The sequence below is a fragment of the Anomalospiza imberbis genome, chromosome 7, assembly GCF_031753505.1.
Source record: "Anomalospiza imberbis isolate Cuckoo-Finch-1a 21T00152 chromosome 7, ASM3175350v1, whole genome shotgun sequence".
In the NCBI taxonomy this organism is placed as follows: domain Eukaryota; kingdom Metazoa; phylum Chordata; class Aves; order Passeriformes; family Viduidae; genus Anomalospiza; species Anomalospiza imberbis.
Genome location: NC_089687.1, coordinates 17,026,295 through 17,054,224, shown reverse-complemented (window position 1 = coordinate 17,054,224; position 27,930 = coordinate 17,026,295). Strand labels below are relative to the sequence as shown.

General features: G+C 35.7%; 1 protein-coding gene across 10 annotated transcripts in view; it reads right to left on the bottom strand.

Moving 5' to 3' along the window:
• The window catches only part of SLC4A10 (solute carrier family 4 member 10), a 151,024-nt gene that overhangs the window by 94,464 nt on the left and 28,630 nt on the right, over window positions 1-27,930 (bottom strand). For 4 of the 10 annotated variants that reach the window (XM_068195663.1, XM_068195660.1, XM_068195661.1 and 1 more), the window contains exon 1: window positions 22,430-22,800. The exons of 1 other annotated variant lie outside the window; for it this stretch is intronic. In XM_068195663.1, the coding sequence (XP_068051764.1) occupies window positions 22,430-22,510 (81 nt within the window). In that variant the 5' untranslated portion in view covers window positions 22,511-22,800. Of the gene's footprint in view, window positions 1-1,266; window positions 1,457-22,429; window positions 22,802-27,930 lie in introns of those variants that run through there. 5 more of the 10 variants (XM_068195656.1, XM_068195657.1, XM_068195658.1 and 2 more) reach the window with 4 other exon arrangements.

Below are 27,930 nucleotides of genomic sequence, written 5' to 3'. Positions count from 1 at the left end.
TAAGAAATGGGCTTGTATTGAAACTGTTTTGTCTTTTAATAATTTAGAATTAGTTAATAACCCATTAAGATGCACCAGGAAAGTATAACTTTGCACAAACCATCTGATCATTTTAGTAAAATGAATCCATTATTATAAAGCAGTTAGACATAACAATGCCATGCCCCTGGCTGAGTGATTAGGCAGGATGTCAAAGGCCAAGTATTAGAGCCATATAATAAATAACACTATTTTAACATAAGACATTTGCATCAGAAAGGAAGCAATGTTAGGGAGAATTTGCAGTGGGGAAAATACTAAATTGCTGGGCAGTTTAAAGCCTTTAGAGATTATCTAAGTAAATTAAATACAAATTAATTCATTAATATTTATCAAAATATGCTCATACACTTTGACTTCTCCTTTCCCATGTGTTCAATTTTCAGCTTCTGGCAGACTTTTACTTCTCTGCCTCCTCTTCCTGTAATGTCACAGCAAGTCTCAGCCTTGCCTCATTCTCAGAAGTGGGTTTATTTCATTAATATTACAGGGAAAAACAGCTTAATTGGGAGTGCTGTGTTGTTAGCAATTCTCTTGTCAAATTCTGAGCAAAGTCCAATTAAACAGGCCTGGCGCTGAGCATGCCGACTTCCCAGGGAGCAGCATAAAAGCCACCTCACATTTACCAGTACAAGAGTTGTACTGCATTTACTCTAGAAGCAATTTCTGATTCCTGTACTGCCCCTTTGGAGGAGGGGATAGTTGAGACAAAGGTTCATTGGGCAGTGAGGACTATTGCAATAGAAATAAAAACAGATCCCACTCCACTCTCCCCTGGATTAATAGAGACTGGAAACCTAATTTCAATTAGTAAGGCTCTGCTTTTTATTAGAATTTCAGGAAAATTACTAACTTATTATTTTTAAGTGCTGCAATACATGAGAGTTTGAAACGGAAAGTATAGGCAAGACTAACCATAATGCAGTCATGGAAGACAGAATTCATGCCAACCAAACTCCACACTAACATCCTCAAAGCCATGAATCATGGGCCAATCTGCAGTTTGGCCCATCAGTTTCACAAGGTTCAGAATAAGGCATGAAAACTAAAAGCTCTTCATTGCCATGCCATGTTTATGTCAGAATTCTACCACTTCTTCCTTTTACACCATTTGAAGATGATGAAGGTACAAAATTTTACATAGGGCACAAATCTGCAAGGACTGGAGTAGTGAAACCATACAGACATACTGCAGCAGCCTGCAAACAAATGTGTGGACACACTGACCATGTGCAAGTCCTTGGAACTGTCCATTACTGCAATGAGTTGCTTGCTGAGTCCAGTGAACACTGTGGTCTACTGCTTAAAGCATGGAAGAGGGATCCAGGAAGTCCCCGAGCGCTAATCCTGGATCTGCCACTGACTTGCTGTGTGGCCTTGGAAAAGTCACTTAATCTCTGTGCCTCAGCTTCCCCATCTGTAAAATAGGGATAATAATAATACTTACTCATCTACCTTCCTCACTGGGCTGCTCTGTGCCAAAATAAATTTTCACACAGCATTTCAGAGCTGTGAGGCACTACAGAAGTGCCAAGTCATTCAATTTAAGAAATTTTACCCATGTGTATACATAACAATAGGAAATAAGAAATTGATAAAAAACATTAAGGCATGAACTTTCTCTTTTTTTACATCAAACCAATGTATATTAATACCTTGCAATAGTTTTACATTGCACAACTTCAACAAAGATACATAAGAATAAATGTAGGGGGTTTTTTTCTGCCAGCCTAATTTAAGAGCAATGCTGAAGAAGCCACTGGAATTATATTTCAGTGAAGCTATAATCAGAGTGTAATAAACTTTTCATAAACAATATAACATTTCTTCACTCTCTTTTTCATAATATTTGTTAATATCTTATAGTTTTACATAGTCATCACACAATAGTTGATCTAAAATTTATTTCCCTACAGTAATAAAATACCAGCAAAGATGCAGTAGAAGAAAAAATGTATCTGAGATAAAATATCAAGAAAAAGCCAAAACCTTTTACATGGAAACCACAAGTTCCTTAGAGATTAGGGCCCAGCAACCCTACTCAGTCCATGATTTTTTTCACATCTTACATTTTCCAAATGAATGCTGGAATGACCTTCAACATGCAGCAGCAGCAGCAGCTGCATGTATTTCACAGAAAACATCTATTTCATGAAAGTCATATAAATACAGTTGTTACTACATTTGTCTCTACATACTAGAAGTTTAAACACAGTGACAAGTACAGAAAAGCAGACGATATAGTCATCTTCTGTGTGCTTTACATTGCAACCACATTGCACTGAAAATATGTATTTGAAGTTGAACAAAATAAAAGGAAATAAACCACCTTCAAAGACATTACTTTTAGCTAAGTAATCACAAAGGAAAAAAGTTACCATGAGTCCTGGAGTATGGATTTTCAAGCCTTAGATAAACAACCTGCTTTTCAGAGTATAAAGTGAAACTACAGCTGTTGCCAGGAATTTTAAGTGTATTGGTTAGAAGGAATAAAAAGGCCCATGACTTAGAAATCAAAAACAAATGCCTTAAGCTCCCTTTCCACCTATGTATTGATAAAGGTCAGCATCCAGGATATTCCAATAAATGTCAGGATAGTCCAATATAGAAATGACCTGGAAAGCTTCCCAAAGTGACCCTCTTTAGCTATGATAGAGCCCTAACTACAATTCATAACAGGTTGCAAAGAAGTTGGTCCTTGACCTGCCACCTCCCAGAACTGTGCACTGCCCTTCCACACTTTTAGAAAAGCTGAGAAACATCATTTTATGACAGATGTTTTTGTGTCTTTTTAGTTACCGTCTATGCTTTCATCACATTGTAGATGACTGGGTGGAGAGAAAAAGGAAATGAACTACTTTCAAAGGTGGATCTGTACAAAGGCACACGACAAACCTCTTTAAATATGTATGTCTAACGTAGTCACACTCTTGTAGAACTTCAGTACATTTCTAGATGATGGAATTAGGACGTATTCCACATCTTCTGGATGACAACAAGGTAGACTGAAGTCCAGTTAAAAATCTTTGATTTGAAGTTATCTATAGAGGTATTATATGTATTTACTGCAAGAGGAAAATCAATATATTCTCTTAAAAGACACTTGCATATGTAGTAAGTACATTTCTCTTTCTTTTAGCATTTTTATAGAGGCGTACACAGAGAAAGAAAGAGAAAACCATTTCCTTTTTTTTTTTTTTTTTGTTTTTCTTATGTGGAATGTGTTTGGAGAATTGTTTACCTGGGGCGATTGCTTGACTGGATTCTGGTGAGGATTGTTTGAGCCTTATGGCTAATTAGATTTACGTGTGTCTGCACTCTCGAGAACAGTGTCACAAGTGGTTAGTAGTTAAATATGGTAGTTAGAAAAGTAGGTATGTAGTTTTAGTAACTTCCTTTATATAGTATATTAATGTATTATAGCATAGTTATAATAAATAAACCATTCAGCCTTCTGAATTGATGTGGGACACCATCATTTCTTCCCATTGGGTTTGCCTACATTTTACAATATGCATACATCATAAAAACAACTTGGATACTGGGCAAACACTTACTAAACATCATCTGTGTTGATCACTACAGCAAATGAAATATTAGTGAATATACAGTAAACAATAAATATACATTAGGAAACTGGAAATTAGGACAAGAGGGATGTATTAAATACTTGCAAAGAGTATGTCTCACTGTCTTTCGCTTGGTAGGTTCAGTGATCACTAGTATGACATCTAATACCTAATATATTTTGAGCAGACAAGTCAAAATGGATAAAGAAAAAATATTATTTTACATGGAAAACTACAAAAATTTTTTGATCCTTCTTTTTATCTATTTTTTTTCATACCTGGCTACTTAATTTTCTGTCCTGGTATCTGTTCAGTGTTTTCAATAAACTGGAAGATTGCTTCCCTTTGAAATACAATGCAGAACCCAGCTACAAAGAGTATTAATATTCCACTTTTTTTTCACAGTTTTTAAGACTCTCAGTCAAATCCTATCCCTTTTAAATTACATTCTTAATATACTCACAGAATAAATCATATCAACAAACCTTTTTCCAGCATCCTTCGTTCTGTAAAATATATAACGGAGCAGAAGACATTTTGATTTTGCACACACTAGAAATTATGCATATGACACACCTGCTGACTCATAAGGAAAATAATCATGGTATTAATTGCTTCTTCATATAAGCCCCTTATTGATGATTAGACAACCTACATAATTCTGAAATGCCATCTGGAACTCAGGAACACCTGTCAGCATAAAACATGAAATACTGCCTTCCCATAAACAATAGAAAGCTGTAATGTTGTGCTGGTTTTGGCTGGGGTACAGTTAATTTTCTGCACGGTGCTGGTAGGGGGCTGTGTTGTGGGTTTGTGCTGAACACAGGTTGATAATTCAGAGCTGTTTTGTTATTGCTGAGCAGGGCTTGCACTGAGCCAAGGCCCTTTCTGCTCCTTGTATGGCCACACTGGAGAGGGGGCTGGGGGTGCCTGGGAGGCACAGCTGGGACAGGGGACCCCAGGTGACCAAAGGGACATTCCAGACCTCATGACATCATGCTCAGCATAGAGAGAGGGGAAAGAAGGAGGAAAGGGGGAGGACATCTGGAGTGCCAGTGCTTGTCTTCCCAAGTCACCGTGACCTGTGATGGGGCCCTGCTCTCCTGGAGATGGCTGAACACCTGCCTGCCCACGGGAAGCAGGGAATGAACTCCTTCTCTTGTTTAGCTTGCGTGGGTGGCTTTTGCTCTCCCTATTAAACTGTATCGCAATCCATAGGTTCTCTCACTTTTACTCTTCTGGTTTTCTCCCCAATCCCACTGGTGTGGGAGTGAACAAGCAGCTGCGTGGGGCTTGGCTGCTGACTGGGGTTAAACTATGACAAACATACAATTATCTCATTTATTTTATATTATCAAAAATCACGTATGTTTAAAAGATGGAACCCTGACATGTTCATTTCAGTTTATACCTATTATCATAAAGTTAGTGGTATAAAACTTGTGTATTTACCTTTCCAGTGGTCTGTAATGAAATACTAAATATTTTTGCAGACACCATACACAAGATTATTTTCTCAGTTCCAACATTACTGTTTTGTGTTATATTCATTTTACAGAATCATTACACAGTATTTGTATTTTTAAGGTCATTTTGGTTGAGTTCAGCTTAACATTTCATAAAGATGGCATTACTAAAGATATGGAAAACTAAGTTACTTGAACTCAAGAGCTACCAAGTGCATATTGGAAATATTTTGCAAAGACAATTAACTTAAATGGCTAAAAAGCTGTTACATGTAGATGTCTCTTGTAGGAGGAAAATCACTGGTGACTGCCATGTTGAATCTTGTCCTTTAAACTGTCCTTGAGCAGACAGACTCACACAAAACTGATTTAATGCACAGTGTGTATGCCCACAATTTAGGTGCTATAATTCTTTTCTCTTTCTGAAGACAAGCACATAGGGTTTAAAAAAAAAAAAACCTTTTTCCCAATATTATCATGTTTAATTGCTTATATTACATATAGCCATATTTAGCAATCTTCTGAGTTGGAAAGTACAGTGAATTTTATCTTTTGGATGAAATATAATTGCTTTTCCATTCCACTAGCTACATTATATCATCCTTTTCCTCTCTATCTACCTATCAAAAAAGACACATCAAAACACATTTATAATGCAATAAGGTCTGTTCTGTAAGGTCTGAAGATCATTTTTTTAAGTGTCCCTTTAATGGCACTGCTTTTATGGCAGCTTTCTAGAGTAATCACTACTGGTTAACATAAAGCACAGCTTTCCTTTGGGTCAGCTCTGCTCCACATAGTTCAGGCTACACAACAAAGTAAGAAGCAATTAGTTTTCATCCCAGATTTGCATCTTCCCCAGGGCTGCGTGTCATATGCATAAAAGCATCCTTCTCTGTCTTCTTTTTTTCCTCTTTTCTATTTTTATAGCAAAAGCCAAGATAATGTTTAGCATGACTCAATAATGAAATGTCATGTTCTGCAATGCTGCTAAAAATTGCACTAATCAGCACTAGCTTCAAAGAACTGATTTGCTACTGGCCTGAGACTGAACACATATTTAATGTTATAATGCAATTTCTGTAACATATAAGCATAGAGAACCATTTCAGACATTAACTCTAAGCACAAAGTATTGCTATAAATAAAACAAAACACAAGCAGTTTTACACAGAATTAAATCTCAGTAATATTTGTAATTCCTGTATTCATCTGCACTGAAGCATCCTGTGCTTGTTATATATCTTTATGCACAAAAGAGCAGCTATAAACTGACACAGAAATATTTCCTTCATATTTGATATGAAATCTTCTTTCTTAGAAAAGCCATTTTAGGTAGAAACAATACATTTCTTCCCTTTGCAAGGCAAACAAAAAACCACTCTTTATCTATTCTCCATACACCTATCCAACTGAAGACAACGTTTTTATTTGAAAAGATTAAACAAAAAAAATCAAGGCAAAATAGGAGCTTAACTTTTAGCAATGGCCAGGTGTTCCACTTTGTCTGCCTAAGAGGGTGGGTGAGGTGGGGCAATTGCAACAAAACATGGACCAAAAATCTTTCCCACTTAAATCACCTGATAAACCTGTTAGAGCACTGGATATAATTATCAAATAATGAACTTCTAAATCCTTTCTGGATTATGGTGCTTGTTTTAAAGCAACTACAATTAATTGCAGCTGCTTACCATGTTTTGTATGTCTTGGAGTAAATTTATCAGGACTGCCCAAGTGATGCAAACACCTTACAAAAACCTGAACAAAGCACTTAGGTTATTGTGTTTCTTTGAATATTTTCAGTCACATTCAGAGTCTCAAAACATCTTCCTTTCCTTCTACCCTATCACTTCTGCCAGATCTGCAAACTAATCTTTATTCAATTGCTAGATTCAGACAGATGTCTGAATAAATAAAGGACAGTACTCCTTGCTGCTATGTAGATGTAGAAGTAGGGTAACATCTTTATTCCTTTTACTTCATATTTTTTTACTACACTGAGATTTTATTCCTTTTACTGCATATTTTTTACTACGCTGTGAAACACTTAGAAGTTCTAGAGAGGAGAACAGTGCAGATGGTTATTTTGTCCTCTGTGGTTATTATTTCAATTTCTTATGTCATTCTAGTGCAGTGCCATTAGCTGAAATCCTCTTTTCTCACTTCATAGCAATGGCTATGTCAACTACTACAGAGAAGTCTAACAGCAAGAAGATGGATAATGAAGGCTTTATCCAAAGCCCAAATGAGATTTAATTTTAGCTTGTCTGGCCTCTCTCTTGTCCCAGTGCCAGGTGAGGACAGATCCAGTATAACAGCCCTATTTCGGTGTAGTTAGAAGCTGAACATGCACTTTAGCCCACTGTGCAATAGGATTTTAGCTGCTGGGCAGCAAAGGGGGAAAAAGTATGTAATTGCTAGTAATCAGCAGTAAGATGTATTTGGTTTTAAGTTGGATACACTTCCCATCTTAAGGGGTCTCCTTTCAGCCTCAGAAATTATGACATGCTTTCAGATTTCTTCACCTCAGAATAGGGTCAGGGAGAGGAATCATAGAAGCGATCTTCTTGAAGCAGCTACTCATGTGGAAATAGCAAGTGCAAAGAAAAAGGGTCATGACCAACTTTTCAGAACCCATTTTGACAACTACAACCCAGGAGAGAGGAGTTTTTGTCTTCCTTTACAGCCAGACACAAAAATGATGTTGTTTGGCAACTGCATCTTTTAGATGCAAATATATGCCAGCCACATTTCAAAACGACCTTTTTTGACATCATGAGCCAGCAAGATCAGTAATAAACTAAACTATTCTCTGAAACACCAATATAATGTACAGCAATTCTTCTGCTTCTCAAACCACTTTCAATTGTATTTGACAAACACTTTCTTCAAGCACAATACAAGGATTAATGAAGGCAGCAGGAAGATTTCTCATGCTGACCTTCCATAGAAATATGCCAACACTAGTGATATTGTTTCCCTTCTAGCAGTGGAGGTAGCCTGGCTGAACCAAAACTAACTGAAGTGTTAAAAAATAGTATGGCCATTTTGTCATTCATTTTCAAGAAAAATTAACATCCAATACCATTAAATTTTCTGTTACAAGGCCAAACATTAAATTAGATTCCCTGTGAGCCTTCAGAATTGACTTCTATATGACCTATTGTCCTCTAGAAGAGAAAAGAAGATTTTGTTTGGTTTGTTTGGCTGTTTTTTAAACTGAAACTGGTAAATAGTTTCCTTGAATAAAACTGACAGGTCTTCCTGATCAAAACCTATAAATTCAAATGTAGGGTTTAATCTAAAGAGTTCCCAAGTCATCTATATTTTCAGGGACTAACTTCAGCTGAAAATCTAGAACTGATGACCCAGTATTTCTGCTCTCCAAAGATTTAGGTTGATCTGAAGGATTTTGTTGTTATGAGTGAATTTTCTATCAAGGCAACTGTAATTGATATGACTGAAAAACAAAGATCTCTATCACTGAGAAATGTTCTGCTGCATGCAAATGAACAGCTACCACCATGGAGATGGAGACCTTTTGCACTGTCAATACAGTCAGAGCAAAAGGAGAAACTTTTCATCTCATAGTTAGACAATGATATTCTGATTATCTTTGTTCTCCCTCTTTATCTGTCTCAGATCATCAGTAAACCATGGTGACCAGGAAGGGTAATCCTAGAAAAAATAGTTAGGAGCCCCTTGTTCACAAGAAGAAAAAAAGATAACTAAATCCTCCAAGCCACTTACAATACTATCAGCTATCTGAAAGCTCAGGTGGTCTAGTTAATTCACACAGACATTAAGAAAAGCAGGAAACAGTACAGAAGCAGTGAGGACAGAGAAGGAAAAGGCAGAAAATAAATGAGATAATGAAATTGATTACCTATTCTGAGAAATAACAGGAGAAATAAACAGATTTCAAATGTCAAGTCACTCGTGCATCCTTTCTGCCCCAGCAATGAAACACTGCACTGTAAGGAAAATTTTCATATTGAAGACTCATTCAAAATATATTGGGAAAATGATCATGACAGGGGATTAGATAAGGAGGGATTTGTATAGCTTACAACTTTAGACAGTACAACATAAATAGTCAGGAATTTTAAATGTGCTGCCAAAGAATCACAGATAAATAAGAATTAAGTAGTTGTTGAACTGGTCTTTCTACCTCTTAGACGTAAGAATTAAACTTGTACACACTGCCCACCTGTTGTAATCTGGAAGCTTTAAAATCATCACTTCCAAGTGATAGACAACAACACCTCGTTGTCCTAGACTAGTCAAGACACTTGAAAATAAAAACAAGCTAAAAGTTGAAAACAAGTTATGTAACTTTAATACTGTGCTTCATATTGAAGTTACAGAATGTAACTTTTGGAAAAGAAAAGAGTATATACTATAGAGCAGAAAGTAGGTGGTAGTACATCTGTACATGGCAGTACATCTTTCATCAGTGCTTCTACATGAAAATGCTTTATTTTTAGAGAAGACTGCTATTATTTTAATTTTAAATTTTCTCATAATGCCACTAAATTGACAGACCCCTATGCAAATGTAGAGAACACAACGATGTCCATCAGACCGAGCTTTGAAGAGTATTTATTTAAGCTATCCCAGTGATCAGTACTTTAGGAAAACAGCAGAAATTACTAGATATCAAGTTTTACTGGCACATCACAGGTAATAAAATGTTTGAGTTACATATCATTACTTTTATCTACTGTACTGCTCTAAAGTGAAAACAGTTACAAGAATGATAACAAAAAATAATATCCAACACATACTCTTCATACCCTTCCTTGTCAAGATAACTCCATCTCCTTTTACTAAATAATGGATTCTTTTGTCGTGAACAAAAAAGACAATTCTTATAATTTAAACATGCCACAAGCTATTTGGATCAATCTTTGATTTATTACAAATTGTACCAGGCTTATCATAATATCATTAAGGTTGTAAACACCTCCAAGATCACCAAGTCCCACTCTGACCTAATACCACCATACACACTCAACTATATACAAAGTTTTTGAACACTCACTCATTTTTAGAACACTTCCAAGAACAGTGGCTCCAATACTTCCCTGTGGAGTTTCTTTCAGTGTTAAACACTTTCAGACAGTGCAACAGGCACTTTCTCTTCAAGCACAGTATTAATGTAAGAATTAAAAAGTAATAATAATCAGCTGATCAGACCTGCAATTTCTGCCTAATTTTTCTTTCACTAGCATTGCTATTAAACAAGGATGTGTATGCATATGTGGAGAAAAAAAATGTCTATGGGCTCCACTGATATACATGCTGCAAATACATGCATGATGTGCTTGTCAAAAAAATTACTTAATTTATAAATCAATAATCACATAACTTAAAGAAGGTGTAACAGCTTACAGGAATACAAACAATAAATAGCCATGGCTTAAGGGTACTTAGCAACCTAAATGTAATAAGATGAACACAACTAGAACATTTACCAAGTCATTAACAGGCTATAATTCACTTTATAGATGACAGAAAAAGAGTTTTGATGAGGATCTTCGAAGATTGGGCACTGTGAAATAAAGTTCACTAATGACTATAAGATGAGCGGCAATTGGGAAATCAAAATTGATACTATACTGCCAGTAGAGCAAACACAAGATACAACCATGTGGTAAAATCTCTCTCTTGGAAGGGAAAGGACAAGGCAAGTTGCAAAGCTGTTAAAGGAAAGACAAGAAGTTGTATTGTATTTGTATTTGAGAAGATGAGTAAAGAGACCTTAAATAGCAAGTGATGTAGGCAGAGTGAAAAGCAATGATATTAACACCAGTAATCAAGTGAAGGGAAGCTGTAAGTATTAACGTCAGCCAGCCAGATGAGATCATAACAGTCATGGTGCTGAGGTGAGCCAGACCTCAATCTGATTTATGGCTACATGACCCAACAGGAACTGTCAGTTCTCAGAGCTACATAGAGCAAAAAGAGCACATCAGGAAAGAAAAGGAAAGAGAATTCAATAATTATTTCTGACATGATTACATTCAGGTGATCACTGAAGACCAAGCGAATTTTCTGAGCTAAGCAGGGTTTAACTGGACTGCGGGAAATCCATTAAAAAATAAAGCAGTGGTGCTTTCATAAAGGTCATGCTCATGGCTAAATTATCTGAAGTAAGGTGTGGAGGAGGATGCAAAGCTGAGAATGGATTTCTGAGAGATCTAAACATACACCTACATACAGAAAGAGAAGGGGGAGAGGAAGACCCACCCAATAAAAAACTGAGTCTGTAAAGAGAAACAATCAACAAGGACAAAATGACAAATGTCTAAGAACAACAAAATTTAGTGAAGACTGTAACATAGCATCACAGAGAGATGACAGATGGAGTGGAGGAGAATAAAGGACTAGACTGGAATTCCTCCAGGAAGAAGTCAAGTGGAACATTAGTGATATAAATTTCAGTGCAAAAGACAGAAACCAGAAGTAAGCAGTTCTAGAAAGGCATTAGAAGTCAAGTTAAGACAAGTGTACAAAGACAAGTGTACAAAGCATATGAATGGGGAGAGTGGGGAGTGGGAGAAGATGAAGAAGGTTGGGACATTAATCTGGTGAATAGAAACATCTGAAGTAGAGGGTTGGCTTGTGCTGAGGTTTTTTTTTTTAATATGAAGAGACTCAGACATAACTCTTGTGTAAGGGAAAGAATTCAAGGAGAGAAACAAAAATTTAAAAGAAGTCAAAATATGAATAGGCACAGGAAAGAGTTAATTGGAACAGGCTCAAAGACTACAAAACAAAAACTTAAGTCTGTTTCAGTAAACAGAAAGGAAGCTTGAATCTTCACCTTAGTTTGTTAGTTTTAAAAAATTCACATGGAGAGATGGGGTAATAGATAAACTAAATGGAGGGCTGTGTGACTAATAAAAAATACAGAACAGGCAAAACTGCAAGCAAAAATATTCATAAGAGATTACAGAAATCCCAGAGATTATGAAATACAGAAAGTCAGCAGAATCAAAAGATTTTCACCAGAGATAGTTAGCAGTATCTCCGAGGCATTGCAGATGGCATTAGGAACTGAGAAAATGGATACTGGGAGTCAGCCAGAACCATGAATGTCAGAAGGCTTTGGAACTGTCTAAGAACAAAAAATAGTACCTAAAGGGAACTGATAAACTGATAGAAGAAAGTAAAGAGCAATAAAGGAAATCAAAATCATCAAGATCAACAAAACAGAACAAAGTTTCATTCCAAGAGAGAAAGAATAAAAATCTTTTTAAGTTCCTGTAGTTACCACAGTAAAGGAACTTGGATAACAAGAGTGCAGGGAGAAGACCAACTCAAGCATGTAGCTGATTTGGCACATGGTATATAGTTCAAATGAGAAACAGTACCAGGGCAGCTACAGAGTTGGATGGTTATCCATATGGAGACTGAAGGGTGAGAAATTATGAATGGAAAAAAGTTGAAAGTCAAAGTCAGACAGAGATGGGAACAGGTATCGTTGTATGCATGTACACCATAAAAATATTAGAACGACAGGCACAAGGAAATTCTATTGAAAAATAAATAAATAATAAATAGGATCAGGAAGAACTCAGAACAGCACAGAAGTACCCAATTCTTTGACCCAAATTCAGAACAGGTAATGATTTAGGTAACAATCTCCACAGAAAGGACCAGAGATGAGGCAGTGTTATTAAACAAGGGAAAAAAAATCTCTGTGGGCAGGAGGGAACGGCAGGAGATCGAAAGACAACATCTAGGTTCTTTGTATTTGTAACATTCTAGAAACCTCAAAAAAATAAAAAGAATACCAAATAATAGAGAAGATAAAGAGTTTTGCACTCAAAGGAAAAAGGGAGTTAAAGGAATTTCATAAACTGAACAAGAGGCAGATGTAAATTAAGGGAAGAAGGGAAGGACATTACACCAAAGCGTAACCCAGACATAGGTTGATATAAGAGCATGAAAAGCATCAGAAAACACAGAGATAAACTGGCACCAATAAAGTAATCAAAAATCTCAAGAAAAAGGAAACAGCATCATACTAATTGCTGCTCTTTCATATATCCTGAAACTTCTATTATCTGAAGCTGTTACACATATACTCTCTGACACATATTACTTGTTTTAACAAACAACATGATGATTTCAAGTGCTAGTTGATAAGGATGATTTGCTGTGACATAGTTATACTAGGAAAGATTTAATCCCCTGAAGCTTATACTGTATGCCAAGTCCATATAAGCAGTACTGGTCAAAGCATTTTATACTTGTACATTCTGTGACAACACTAGAAGTTCATGCCAATGTACACTAATAAATCTTTTGTAATGTGGAACTGGAGTAATCTGAGTCCTACATTCACAGGAATTTTAATCACATTTATGGATCGTTTGCCAGAATTGTATAGTGAGTGCTTAATTCTTCTCGAGATATAGTACACGAGGGAGTAAATAACATCACTGGTTCTTATGCATTCATGGACATACAGATGCCTGGGTTCTTGCAGAGGAATGTTAAAGGTTTTCTTAAGGAGCTTGTTTTCTTATTTTAAGCTTATTTATTCTTTTCAAGCCGAACATCACAGCCCACATGATACGTAACTTTACCAATGATTATGTTCAAGTAAAATTCTGAAGGCAAAATGCTGTAAACAGAGTAAGGCCAGCTAATGTGTTTTAAACCAGACATATCCCAGAAAGTTGCATAGGGCTTTTGGTCCCCAAATAAGGGTGTAATCAGATCTGCTATATGGGAACCACAGATTTCAGCTAATATATTAAATAGAAGTTGATTCACCTAAGAAGGAAAAAAAAGAAGGAAAAAAAAAGAAAAAAGAACAAGTTAATTAAAAACCACTCCTATGCTGTGACTCTGATACGCTATTATAGTCACAAGTATGTACACTTGAAAAACAAAGAGGCACTTACACTTAGAAATGGAAATATGGAATCATTTTATTTTCTTTGAAACATTAATGGTCTAGGATAATTTCATCTGCCGATATCAGTATGGCAGAATACAAAACCCTAGGAAGTAGGTTTGTAACCCATCAGGTTTCCAAATCCATTTACAAGTGGTAGACTTCTCAGCAGATGGAAACATAACGCACAAAGGCATTACTCTTCAAAAGGTGTAAGAAATAAGTCAGCTTGCACAACTCCTATGTAGTCAATGGGAGCTAGATGAGAGTCCAGATGAAAATTATCTTGAAATATAGCATTGCCATGGACTGCAAAAGCACACTTTAAACAGTGCATATCACAAGAGCTTTCCTCTGCTTAGAATGAGCATAATTTAAACTGCACAGTGCAGAGAAAAATTCGGTGAGAGACGAGAAGCAACAACAGGACCTCAGAAGAACAGAACTGGTATCTCCCTTGAATCTTTGTCTATCCTTCAAACAAAGAAGGCCCAAAGCTTTTATAAGACCACTAAAGACTGAAATGGCTTCTCCTTGTACATTCTACATTTAAACTGAAGGATTTTTTTGTAGAGGAATAAAAGAAGATAACCAAAAATGCAGTTGTTCCCACTTCTCCCGTTAGCAGTGGATTTGACTTGCACAAGGCACTCTGGAAGCCTGATCATCCAACCTCACAAGCACTGGAACAGCAAGTTTAGCTTAACTATCTATGTCCATTTACTATTTATCTGCTAAAAAGAGTACTGGGGGGAGAGGAGGGGAGTACCAAGAGACAATTAATTACTAAGTAATAGATGAGAAATTCTCCTTTTCAACAGCAAAGGATCAAGTCAATAAATCTTGTGCATAGTTCTATTAATAGATACTGCTATAATTTCCTTGAAAATTTTATTCATGATGACTCTCATTCCTGTTCATTTTCCAACATCCTGAATCACAAAAGTAATGCTTATGGCAAATTATGGCAAAATATTAGCAGAGATGTGATGGCGTTTTTAATCTGTCAATGAGAAAAACTGAAATTCTAAGTAATATTATTACCTTGTATTTGATGTGTCTTATTTTAAACACTTTCTGAATGTTCCTACTTGCTCACTTTTCTTCTTACTCTTATGCTGGTTTATATTTCTAGCCAGCCTAGAAGCAGTATCAAATTTGCATATCCTTCCAACAGAATATATTTTAGTCAACAAAAGGCTCCTTACAATACCAAATTCTACAGGTGAAACACTGTACATACTTATTTGAAATCTCTCTTCATACCTTTGAACTGGAAACCTGCTGTTCTCTGAGAAGTGTGGGGCTGTTCTCCTGTGCTCTGCTAGATCACTGTATGTGCCTGTCCCAAATGGCAGACTGCAAACCAAGAGAGGAAGATATTTGGTGATGAATGTGCTGGGTAGGCAGGAACATCCATTAGAGGAACAGCATCCACTCCAAGTCTTAACCAATTTACTTTACAGGATCCCTGCTACCCAGCTCTGTATGGAAAAAGCTGCCAAAAGTGTCCAAAGCAAAAGAGCCTGAATCTTGTTTGCTATGACTTGAATAAATGGAAGATTCTTCCGTTCTCCTGGAAGAGAAAGGTGCTATTCTTTACATTCCTACATTAAATTAGAGAACTACAGGTGTGTACAGTGTAGCCAAGCAAAGACAGGAAAATTAAATGGAAATTAAAGTAGAAATTGATAGTGACACTTCTATGAACATGAAAGGAGGCCCATGAGGGAAATAAAGTCTAAGCAATTACCAGCAGAATTTGTTTATAGCTGATGATACAGACATTACTTAAAATGTATATTTAATTTTTGTCTCTGCAATTGCAAAGGACACTAAAAAGGAAACAATTTAACAGTTCTTATCTGTTGAAGGAGACAAGAAAAGGTCTCAGAGCATGTCTCACTTCTGTGCTGAGGTTTCTGTTGCTGTAGATGTTCAGGACACAAGGCAGTGCTAGTAACTACTTTTGACAGCACAAATTACATCTTTCACTGACATCCATGGCAAATATGCATGTTTGCATTAGAAGTTAAATGGCTGAGAAATTTCAGCACATCTGCACCCTAGAAACAAGAAAATCACTCAGGAAAGAGGAGGAGGGGAGCAGAAGGCAGACTGGGCAATAACAAAACCCAGTGAGTCACTGTGAGACATTCAGTGAGCAGCAATGAGAAATTCACTCATGACTACATGCAGAAGGACTGGTGACAGAACACTGAGATCCAGCAGAGGATCCAGTCTGCCAAAGGCAACAAAGCAACCAAGTTCCCAGAGAAATAGGCCTTCAGTTCCTTCTGGAAGACAAGAACACCAACACAATTTTTCATTTCCATATGTTTCACATTTCATATGTCAGGTAAACTTCACTGGCAGTATCCAGCCACGGCCATTAAATCCTGTGCCCAGGTAATCCAAGATGTTGTATTTTTGACATGTATTAGCACAACTACCTTAACCTATAATATCTTTATATTCTAAATATAAGATCAAGGCATACTTATCAGACACTGAGCTTCATCCTTAGTAGTACTCACAGAGCTAGACCTACACTTGTCACGTGGAATCTAAGCACCCAGCAATAATCTTCAGCAGCATACAAAACACAATAAAAATCACCATATTACTATCACTGCTATGAAGTTATCATTTTGTATTTTGGTATGTATTAGATTTTTCTATTGATCATTCAGTGAACTCCATTACAAATGTTACCTGGCAGACAACACTGAGGTAACACCAACCAATCTCAACTTTCTTATATACTAAAAGTTGTCTGATCTTAAATTACAAATTCTGATGTCCACAACCACTGCTTAAGACACACATACTTGTATGGAGTCTAAAGTTCTTTATTCACCAAAATGAACTAGAATTAGAAAACAATGGGAAGGAGAAAAGGGAAAGAGAATGATTGCTATTTTTCAAGTTTAAAGTATTTCAGATAACCTTAGCAGGAAAAAAGAACAAAAACACTTAAATATTCTTTTAAAATGAACTAAAATGTGACATCAGCTGGTATAACTGACCTGCATGGTTACCTCTCAGAATGAAACTCACCTAAAGCATAGTTCATCCCCTCATATCATAAACTTGCTGTCAGGTCTCCACCACACCAATTCCTGTGTCCAAAACAGAAGTACATGCCTGAATGGTCTTGCATAACTTGAGCTCCCCTAATCAATATAAAGACAAGGTATTTCTCTCCTTTTCTGCTTGCAGGATTCAGACATAAACATGACACTGCCTTTCCCAGAAAGTTCTAATCACAGGATGTGGGCATAAAACTGATACTGCTTTGGCTAGAATACTTTTAATTGCCTTAAATGTGGATACAAACCATATGGGTATGATTCCTTGCATTTATTTTAATGACTCTGCGTGCCTGCATAAAATCTTTAATAAAGAGAATTTAAACAACTGAACTCATTATGCTAGCAGGAGAGAAACGGATGGATCTTAAATCACTGAAGGGTCCTATATAAATTTTTGTTTCATTTAAGCAGCCTGGGGGAACAGAGGGAAGCTATTATAAAAATGAGAAAAATTTTCTATACCTCAACACTCCCTCATGTCCCTTAATTCCTTTTTTTACATCATTGAATGTACCAAGCTGAATATTTTTTAACAGTTAATGATTGCTTGAGAACATTTGAGAACTCTCAGTTCACTTGAATTTCAAGCAAAACTAGAAATTAACAAGTTATTTTTGTCAAGTTGACTAAAAACACAACTCTTGAATCCCTCTAGGTCATGTTTCATTTAGTTTACCTTTTTGGGGTTTTTTGATTAGTGATATCATACTAGATAATATCCTTTTATTCAGTTACTTTGACGTTTGCTTAGCTCAAAATATTAGTCTAGCCTTTCCCTTCAGGATTTATTCTCTGCTTATGTCAATTAGTATTGGGGGCTGTAGATTCCATATACGACATTTCAAAACAACAGGAGGTTTAATCACTAAAACGACCACTATGAATGAAGCAAAGCTATTTTCAAAGCTTTCCTTCTCCACAAGATTACCAATTATAATTTTCTGTGCATTCAGTCCTCATTTTTCAAGGCTTTCTGTGCAAATTTTTCCATAATTAATTGACTAGTTAACAGACAATTCAAGTTTCCTTACCAGATAATGTGATTCTGCCTCTCTACTGAACCCTGTTGAGACATAACTGAAGAGCTCTGAGCAGGTCTGGATTCCCTTCTTACATGAGTGAAATGGACATAATGAAGTAAGCTCAGTAAAGGAACACAAAAGTCATCAAAGCAGAGGCTGAGAGTGCTGTGACTGTTTCAGCCTGAACAGAGAAGGCTCAGAGGTGTCTTATCAGAACATACAACTCCCTCACTGGTGGCAATGTAGAGAAGACCTAGCCAGACTCTTGGCGCTGCCCAGTGAGAGGGTAAGAGCAAATGGATACCAATGAAATATCAGAAGTATCACTTCTAATAAGAAAAAACTTGGTGCTCTTAATAATAAGGGACTAGCAGTATTTCACCACCTTTTCATCAGTCACATCTTGTGACTGATCCTTATTGGTATGTACATTGTTTAAATGATCCAGAAAAGCGATTTTAGGGTCACACTGAGAAGACTGTGGCAAGCAGTGTGGAGTTTACTCTGTGTGATCTGTAGTTAATATTGAGTTTATTAATGAAGCAATCTATAGGAATTTACCAGAATTATGGATCAGCTTCTACTTAAAAAAATATACTGACAGCAAAGCCACTGACTGCATTAAGTGTAACAGCACCCATGTTAATGGGGTTATTTCATTAATAACATTTATTGAAAATTTAATTAAGGCAAAATAAATATGGTCTTGCAAAGAAACAAGAAATAACATGAATAAGTCATATCCTTTAGGAGGCTCATTATGGGATGGGAGGGTGAAAAGAGAGGCACAGGGTGAAAAAAGAGAGAGAGAGAGAATGAACTGAGATAGTTCTCTCAAAAATGCAACTCTAAATAATGCATAACCATTCTCTTTTACTGCACTAATATGCTCAGCTTCCCTACTACTTCATCTTAGGTGGCTCCATGTTTACAGGAATTTTTGGAGACTAAATATGACTCTATTCTAATTTTTTTAACAGATTACCATGGTATAATTTTTTTATTTTTATTACTGTTAGTACTTATTCACATTTTCACACTGTATCTTAGCAAAACTCCTTTGAATAATCTTTATTCAGAATGACCATGTGATGATATTCTTGGAACACTAAATAGATTGGAAGATTCTTGGAACACTCTTTGTGTAGCTATGTATTTTGTGACCATACAGTTACCTATTACATATTTATGCCATGCTACTTTATGTTTTAAACCTTTCTGATATACTTTTAGCAAGCCTTCCCTAATTCTGGTCATTAGGCCCAATGGCTTGATACATGAATTAAAATACTTACTGAGAAGAATTTGGCCAGAGAAAAGGATCATGTCTTAGGAAGTAGATTTATGTACACCAAAAACACTTCAATTCTTTCAGCAAAATCTGAAAGTGCTTTTGCTTCTAGTGCTTTGCAAATATTTGGTCACAATCTCCCATTTGTCCCAGTGTTCTCATTTCCTTAAAAACTGCCACTACAACCTACAAAAAAAAAAGTCAGTACTGTGGAATCAGGACAGCAACCAGTAACAAGTAAAAACACCACAACTGTGTATGTGCATGAGTGAGAGCATTCTTGTATAAAATTGATAAATGACACAAATATTTGGTTTCTTGCCCAACTGTTCTTAAAACAGTGTTTCACTACAAGATCTTTATCAGAGGTTCCTGTAATTGCAATGCTTTAAGATAAGGAAACACATACTCATGGATGTGTATTCGTTATGCTCAGTCAAGGGAAAAGAATTCTCTATTTAGAGAGATCCTTCCTTACACAGCATTATTTAAATACTGACAGTACCAATCATCTTGAAGAGAGATGATACAGTTTTAAAGAAGGCACAAAAATGTCTTCCTGTTAAGTTGCTACTAACACAGTGCCCTGGATTCAATGACTCTGCTCTTGTGCAGCAAGAGCAAACATCAAATATCAGCAAGACTCTTTCAAACTTGTCTTTTTTAGGGGGCTGGAGGTGGGACTTAAACAAGTAAAACAAACAAAATCATTTGCAGTTTTCTGATCACTTCAGTCCAATTCCCTGCTCTCATGTGTCTAACTCTATCTTGCTGCAATTTCTTCTCTTCCAAAAAAACTTTACTTTCTTAATACATTCTTCTGGGGTGTTACTCTCTAGCCCCTCCAAATGAACAAGGGCCTAATGGGACTATGTCCTTTGAGTGAAAAAAACATATTCAAATTCACTTGCAATAGTCATTAATAGTGTTGCTTCAAAACAGAATGACCTAAGCACAAACATCCTCAGGCAAGCATTTTTCACCAATTCATTTTCCACTGTAGATAGTTTCCATTGTCAACAGGCTGCAATGGATGTCTACTGCACTACTGGAGATTATATCAATGATACATTCCAAAGCCATCCACAGAATGCAGTTTGCAGAATTAGTGTAAGTGATAAGAGTCCAAGACAAGCACAACCTACTGCTGTAGCTTCCACATGCAAAATTCCATGGAGATCTAATAATTTCAAATGAGCAAAGAAGCAACTTCAAAATTAAGCCAAGTCAAGCTTGTAAATTGAATAAGGAAAACAAAGAAGCTGGGGAAGGTTGGTCCTATTAAAAGGTCTATAAATACTCTGCAAAGCACCAAAATACCATTAAACCAATACTTTCAGGAATTTCACTCCAATGCCAGGAAACAGAATGTACTCACTGTGACTAATACATCAAAATACTGAAAATAAATTCTAACAGATTAAAAGGATCTTGTAGCAAGAGAAAGGTATAGTTAAATCATGCCAAACTTAATCGAGCTTAAGAGCAGGGCAGTCTTTGCCCATTATTAATAAGAACGTAAGATGGATAAAGTAGACTGTGAAATTGGAATTTATTGTCAGTACAAGTAATACAGTATTTTCTACAAATATGTTTTTAATTAAAAATTAAAAGACAGACATTTTTACCATTGCTGCACAAACTTAAGTCTGATCTTCTGTTGTCTCCCATACACATACAGCTTCAGCAAAATGTTATTAAATGGGGTGAAACCAGAATTTAGTTCCAAATGCAAAATCAAATCCATGACTAACATGTTTACATTTCTAGCTGGATACATGAAAATATTTTTAAATCTTGATCACTTAATCCTGTGCTTTGTGATCAGAAAATACTGTTCACCCCTGCCAATCTGCTGCCCTGTTATACATGAAAATTGTTGTTCCACAAGGGTAAAGCAAGAGATGGAAAAATTGCCACTACTTTCAGGCTCCAGCTGAGCTTTTAAAACACATGGTCAAACACGTTGCCATGGAAATGTTCTGCAAATATATGTAGAATTTCTTAAGATGGAGTCGAATATCCCTTTTTAAAATAAATTTCTCCTACAATTTTAAATATAATTGCTCTGTGATGTAATCAAGAGAATACATCAGCCATTATCTAACGTTTATAACACCTAAGGTGCTAACAGTATCTCCAAATCTATTTTGTGTTTCATATATGAAATTAGGCCACTATCTTCCTATATAAAATACCCATATACCTGTTTTCTTTTATGTACTCTGACTTTACTATACATCGTCACAACACACATTAACAGATCCACAAGTATTAGTCTTGCAATAAAGTTGACAGCAGTTACCAAAAAAAAAAACAACCCAAAAAAAGAGACATGCTTCAATAAAATTAATCTGGTTTTTAATAATATTCTAAATGTTTAAGATATTAATCTTCTCTTCTACAACCCATTAGTATTAGTATGCATCACTGAGTGTAATAATTAAAAAGAGGACAGTTATCTTGCCAAACTTTCGTGGTTATGTTCCATGAGCTATTTTTAAAACTGATTTGAAATGAAGCAAAAAGAAAAAGAATCTACTGCTGCAAAATGAAGCAAAATCTGTGCCTGCAGAATAGCCCTGTCCTGTTACACAATGTGATATGTTGTTTTAAATAACCTGGCGCTGTAGGTAAACAATTGCCTTATCCTGCATTTCATATGACAAACAAACATAATCACAATAGCTTGTGTGTGTCATGCAAAGATAAAGAGCAAAATAAAAATGCAATACAAGCTTGTCATTTTACTTTACAGCAAAGGGATAACCTTTCACCATTAATTAGTTAAAAGAAAACATATTCACAATAAAACAGGTTGAAAATATATAGAGAATAACCTTACATTTTGCAAATCAACACATTAGAATTCCAAGATATACGTTGCTCTGCTTATGTAAACAGTCTACCCTATAAATCCTGTAGCAAATCCAACATGAAGCAATTACACAGACAAAGAGATTGCAAATGACCTAAACCTGTAAAACAAACCCTATGTCAGAAATATTAGTATAAATCATGAGGTCATACCTGATGACTTAGGGACTGCAATGTCTCACCGGTTCCAAGCTGCATGACCTTTCTATTTCCAGAGACCCCCAAAAATTGCATTTCCTGTCTTATCAAAGTGCATCACAAACCTATCTATCTTTCAAAATCTTCTGGGCTAGTGAAGAAAGCATTAACAGCCATTCTGTCCATCAGTAAGTGCTGGAGTCATTACCCTCAAGATATCAGATCTTAAATATAGTTTCCTCGGTGCGATTACAGACATCCAGCAGTCGAGGAGGCTGACACAGCTATATCATCACTGATGCTGCTAATGCCATCTGAAAACAGTAAGCTTACTGCTTAAAGCAATCCTGCATCGTCCAAACAGAACAAGCCACATCCTTCAACTCCTCACTCGCATTTTTTATAAAACCTAGCACTGCCATTATAGATTTTGTTTTCATCTCTGGTCAGCTAAAGGAGAAATTAGATATTATGTAACCAGCTTTGCATTAACAAAAGAAAAGCAGCAGATGAAGTGACATATCGAGGTTATCAGATTTTGCTTGCATGACCACTCCTCAGCAAGCACAGTCACCATTCACAAGAAGCATCAGAATCTAATCTAAAGGAAAATCACCAGAAATAAATTATAAACAATTCACAGCAGCAAGGGATTTTAATGCCTCTGTGATACTGTAACAGCTATTTTTATGAAGACTTATGAATCCTAGTCAACATTATAATAACAACATCGCTTGCCTAGTATTTTAGTGTCTATTTTTAATAAATTGCATGATCACTGCATTGTTTCCATTACTCCCTGCTATCAGCCAGAAAACAGCATGACTTGAAAATGTGCCAGTGTTATGACAGCAAAAATGTGGTTTGATATCAAACAAAACAATCATGCATTAATTTTTTCTGATAAGAGAGACCTTCCAAGCAAACAATGTACAGTAACCTCCTTAATAATTTAAAAATTATTAAGACTACAAAGTAATAACTGGATTTTTTTAATTAAAACATATGTTTTACACAAAGTGAAGTTTCCTAGTGGAATTTTTTATTATAAACCATTATTCATATTTACTGCTGCTAGTATTATGGCAGCAAACACGCAAACAGAAAAAACACTTCACAGACCTAAGATGAAACAGTGCCACCAAACTGGTAAAAGTATCATTTTGTAATTTCTCTGAATTCCAGACCCACAGAACAATTTTTTGTGTCCACTTGTGAGATACTAATTTTGAGGTATTCCGTTCATCTGCTTAAACACTCAGTAATTTTCTCTCAAGACATATTGAAACACTTTGCTACCAATTGAATTTTAGTGACAAATAAAACTTGGAAGAAAGAACTCTACCCTAATTTAACTTCAGCTTGCTTCAAGTGTTATTCAAAGTAATTTGGATGTCCTTCTTTACTTCAAAATATAAGCAGAAGCTGAAAGTAGAAGCAAATAGTTCTAAATTAATTCACCCAGATCCTGTTAGTTAAACATTATTTATACAGTTGTAGTAATCGCACCTTTGTGTAACTGAAGAGTTAATCAAATTTAGCTTACAGTCATTCACATTATAGCACTGATAAAAGCAAACTGGTCTCATCCATGAGTAACACATATTTCCCTTTAGAGGGAGAAGCTACCTTCTATCAGGTTTAATTGGGTTCACTTTATCCAGTGTGCAACAGCCTCAACATAAGGAAGCTACATCTCCAGGGAAAGGGAACAGTCAGCCACACTGGTACAGGGCCTCCAGTGAAGTGTCCAGCAGCCTGGCAGAGCCAGTCAGTGAAGTTCTGAAGTACAGCAAAGAACCAGATAAGGCCCAACTTGGTGCTGCTTTTTATATTCTCTGAGAGTTAATCCTGATGTCCAACAACCTGACACTGTCTTTTTACTGCTACTGGCAGTGGCAATCAGCCACATCTGAACATCGTAAATGTTCTCAAAAGCTGCCAATTTTCAGCTTGCTCCAGATTAACCTATTAATTCACTTTCAAACCAGAAAATATTACTAAATCTATGCACACGAAAATAAATGCATATGCACAAGGAGACAAAAGGCCCTTCAAAAAATAAAAAGAGCAATTTAGCAATGAAAGGAGAAAACAGCTTTCCCCACATCAGTATGGAATAGGAATATCTCCAAAAGTAGTATTTTTATTTCCAAAGGTAATTTACAAAAATAATAATAATACATCAGCACTAAATATTAAGTTACTTTCTCCTGTACAAATCCTGAGTTCTGTCTGAATTCATTCTGTCCAGTATCTACTCACAACTATATAAGAGAGTACAACTCAACATCTCTAAGTTGACTCTTCCAAGTCCCCAAAAGCTGCTTGCTAGGATACAAAGGCCAGTAAGATGCTAAGAATTGATATAAAAATGTAGGTTGCCAAGCAACCTTTCATAAATATTATGTAGGCTCTCCCTGTGCAAGTCTTGTACTGCATGATGATCTCCACTCAAAGAGTGAAAAACACCCAGCTAGGGGTTCTCCCCACAGCTGTCAAACACATCGCTTCAGAGTTTCTGCTCACAAAGAGTACATGGCCTCTCCTCTAGCTGGACACTTGAAGAATTCTTCAAGAACTAGCAAAACACAACGTAGAAGACTATTTTCCTGAGTTTGGTTAAGATCTCAGTACAAATTATAAATGCACTCAGAAATACAATATTATTGCTTTGTGCACGTTATCCCAGCTAATGGAATACTTGCATTGAACTTATTCCATGCTTTTCCTCATGTCAATACCATTACTTTTTTGCTAAAGTGAAAATTTTAACATTTCATTGACAATTTTAAAGCAGAGGGAGCCTAGAAATACAGTAACATTTTTAAAACTGTAGATATTTATTCTGAGATGTTAAAGTAAAAGTCTTGTAACCCATCCCCTTTACATTATCAACAAGTACCACTTTATGTCATACAAAAAATTACTCACAAATATAGTTCACTTTTATTTAATTCTTCTTCACAGGACAAAAAGAAAGAAAATTCATTTCTTGTGAATTATGCAAGGTGAAATAATGGTCACTTTGAATCCACCACAAATCAGTTTCATATCAAATAGAGCTGACCTAAGCAGTGAGGGAGAAAGCAACAGAAGCTCTGTCACTCAGATTTTTAAATTAAGTGTAAGCCGTGTTTGCTAGTACTAATGATCATGATAAAGAACAGTTGAAATTAGTGCCAGATATTGGAGACTGTGAAAGGTGAATTATGTAGAGCTGCACCAAAAGAGCTGGAAGAGCACTACAAATGCATATTTCTCACCAGTAATTTGAGAGATCAGTTTTACTACATATTTTTATAAATTACCAGAGCATGGGATGAATTACAGCCAAAAAATCACAGTTCAGAAATTTCTGATATGGGAAAGCACTGCTTGTCTATATAAGACTGGAACAGTACCAGGAAGACATGGATTACCTCTAGGACCACAAGAATAAAACTGAGGTAAAATTTAACAGTGCAAAATGAAAAGATGTGAACTTGACGATTATTAAGTTTCTGCTGAATGTTGAGACATTAGCAGTTGAAAATTACAGTGGATGAAATTCTGTGTACAAAGCAGATCACAGTTATGAGCTATCAAAATGATGTCCCTAAGGAAATGAAATAAAAATTTTAATTTATCAGGTAATATATTTCTAATACATAGATATCAACATTAATGCAATAATAAAATCTATTAAAATTCTACTGTTCTTGATTTTGATCATCTATTGTCTAAAAAAGGAACTGAATCTGGAAGAGAAAGACTTCTACAATGGTCAGGGAAAATTTGAGAAAAAACTGAAAACATTTGCTTTGGTTAGCTTAACAAACAAAAGACAAAAAGGGAGATCTGCATAGGTGTGTCAAGAAAGAAGTGCCAAGGAAAAAGAAACCCAAGTACAAATTTGTAACAAGCACAAATCCATACGACATCATCAGTAATTTGGGAATTTTAACTAGCAGAGGCTGGAGGCCTGAAAGTGGAGAAAATCAAAACTAGAAAACACACAGAAGTGTACCTTGCACGCCTCTATTTCTAAAATATATGAAAACACTGACAAATGAAGAAAAATGCAGAATTTAAAGTTACAGCAGAATTGCTATCAAGGACAGGACCTAAAGAAAAATCCATAGATTGTAATGAGGCTCAGCACTGATTGGAAATTGGTTTAGAAACCTGAATTTAAAAAAATAAAAAGACATGGTAACAATTGGTTTCTCATGTTCTAAAGACACCAGACTTTCATCTCGATACATAGAATGTTATTAACAATATGAAAAACTTAGCAATTTCTCTTAACCAAAATAAATTTAAAATTCCAAGTTTTAGCTGATTGCTCAGATCAGGATAAATTTTTATCTCTGTAGTTGAGTGGAGTAAGCTGAAAAGTAATTAATGATAGCTATTCTCCTTTAATCCTGATGAGACGACTATTTCTATTACCTTTCTTTAGTCTACATATGCATCTCTTATTCAATTCTCCCACTGTATTACTGAGGTTCGGATAAAGTATTAAAATCCTTCTTTAGGGAAAAAGGAAGACCATTAGGAAATTGAAGTTTATTTTTATTGACTCAGTTTAAACTTGTTATATTTTATGGACATATCAAATGAGATACTGTCCAAAGACTCTCCTGGGATTATGTCAGCAGGCATTATATAAATCTAATCAGCTCATCTGTGGACACCCATTACTATGGTTAAAAGAAATTCAAAATATTTATAAAACAAAATAAGAAACAAGTAGAGGCATCTCTGAACTATTGATGCATAGTCAAAATTTGCAAATTAACTGACTGGTTCCAAATCTGCCTAGCAGATAATGCAGCTGTATTAAAACCTGCTTTCCCAAATATCTCGCTGCTAGAGTGGCTGAATCCTAAATTTAAAACCAAAGCCTGTACTTCTGGCCAGTCACTGATGATCCAGATCACTACATTACATATTACTGACAAATTAGGATAAATTTATAAAAAACAGTTTCAAACCAAGATTTCTTTCCAACATTTTACCTTCAAAAACTATTTTAAAATGTCTGGCATTCCAGTTCCCAGAAATAATGTAGGAGAAGGCTGACATCTCCTTTCTCTCAGACTGCTGAGGAGCAATCTTATAATGTATATAACAGATGGTTGCTTACACTTGTTCTTGGAAAAATACAGATAATAAAGAATACAAATCTCAAAGCTTGCAATCATACATTTATTTTCTAAGCAAAATTATATTTATATAAATAATGTATTCTAGAAAATTATCTGTAAAATCAGATGAAATGGCAAATTTTAAATGTATGAATAGAAGGTGAATAGGTTCTATCTAAAATAACCATGCCTTCCTTTTCTGACTAAAAAGAAAGCAAAGCTTTCCGCGTTTTTAAGCATCTCACCACTATGGAAACTTGTGCCATAGCCTGAGAAAACCTTTCTGCTGTTATTAACTGACTAAGGACATGGCTGACCAAGGGCTTAACTTGCAACAACTGGGGATGCTAGAATTTATTATAGGAAAACACTTTTCCTTCCTCA